This window comes from Glycine max, chromosome 16, assembly GCF_000004515.6.
Source record: "Glycine max cultivar Williams 82 chromosome 16, Glycine_max_v4.0, whole genome shotgun sequence".
In the NCBI taxonomy this organism is placed as follows: domain Eukaryota; kingdom Viridiplantae; phylum Streptophyta; class Magnoliopsida; order Fabales; family Fabaceae; genus Glycine; species Glycine max.
The window spans coordinates 5,322,981-5,324,523 of NC_038252.2; the positions used below are offsets into that span (position 1 = coordinate 5,322,981).

General features: G+C 32.3%; 1 protein-coding gene across 1 annotated transcript in view; it reads left to right on the top strand.

The window, feature by feature from the left end:
- Positions 1-1,543, top strand: part of LOC100788382 (probable WRKY transcription factor 75) — a 3,010-nt gene continuing 1,467 nt past the window's right edge. Inside the window, exon 1 of the mRNA XM_003549075.4 lies at positions 1-871. Coding sequence (XP_003549123.1) covers positions 462-871 — 410 coding nt within the window. The 5' untranslated portion in view covers positions 1-461. The remainder of the gene's footprint in view (positions 872-1,543) is intronic.

Here is a 1,543-nt window from a genome sequence, read left to right on the forward strand (position 1 = left end):
CACTATATACTGTGTTACAATTTTCTTTCTTTATTTCATACCACCTTAAGATCTTAAATTCTTTAATGGTATCAAAAATATTTTTACAAGTTTCAATTTTTTATTTAATTATAAAACTAATTTTTAATTTAGTTCAAATTCAAATCTCTTCCACAAATTTAATTTAACGCGTATTATCAATTAATTTACACTAATTAAATATATACTGTGTTCCTATATGTTAATGCTATGTATTTATATATATTCCTTTGGACTTTCTTTTCTCTTTCCTCGATTCGGCGTATGTATCCCTTATATTGGCCACGTTAACATTAAGCGTCGCCCCCACCATTTATATTTGCTCTCAATCTTTTTTACCACTTCCATTTTTCTTTTCCAAAACCTCTTCATACACACACCTTCTTTTTCTTTTTTCTTTCTATATATAGTAACAAACAAAATTGGAGTAGGGTTTGATTTCGATGGAGAATTATTCTATGTTGTTCCCTATTTCCAATTCCTCGAGCTACCCAATTTCAACGAGTGGTGTTGGAAGCTCTCAAATCGGCTATAATGGTCAAAGCTCCAATGCGTTTCTTGGTCTAAGGCCTAGTAATGAATTATTAGGTAGTGATGATCATGACAACGGAGGCGAAGGTGGTGGTGATGGAGATGGCAACATGTTAATGTCTCAGATAAGTGGTGGTAGTAATACTAATGTGAGTGATGAGTTAGGTGGTTCCGGAAATAGTAACAATAAAAAGAAAGGAGAGAAGAAGGTTAAAAAGCCTAGATATGCTTTTCAAACTAGGAGCCAGGTTGATATTCTTGATGATGGTTATCGATGGAGGAAGTATGGCCAAAAAGCTGTTAAAAACAACAAATTTCCAAGGTTAGTAGTTTCAACTTTATTTCATGTTGGTGTTGTTTTCTTAGTTTGATTGAAGAAAAGATAAGTTGAAATTCGATAGATACAAAAGACTTTATAATAATTCATACACTTTATTAAATCAATTGAATTAGATTTTCTTAATTGATTTCATGTTGTTGCTGTAGTTTAGTTTTCTCTTTTGCTGCTGCTTCTTCATCTCTAGCTTGTTTAATTTCTTTTTTTCTTTTTTCTTATGGCAGCGACGCCTGCTAAGTTTGACTTGAAAAATTGATACGTGTGTAAATTGTACTAAGTATATATATGACAAGACCCCACCATGGTTCTTATCACTTTGAATTTTGAATTAATTAAGAAGAATAGAAACAAACGAGGTTAATTCTTGTTGAGTGCATACTGGGCAATAATCAATATATAAAGATAGTGGGGCGGGGGCGCACTCACTCTTTCTTTTTTGTGTTTTTGTGAGATCTATATCTGGGAGAAAAAAAGGGAAAAAGAAAGATAGATTTTATTTGTTTTTTTTTTTGCGGTGGTGGGGGCCGCGGTTTTCATATATATATCTCTCTATCTCTCTCTCTTTCTCTCTCTCCCACGGAAAAAAAAAAAAAAAAAAAAGAGATATAGATACATATGTATATGTGTGTGCACACACACACACACACATATATATAT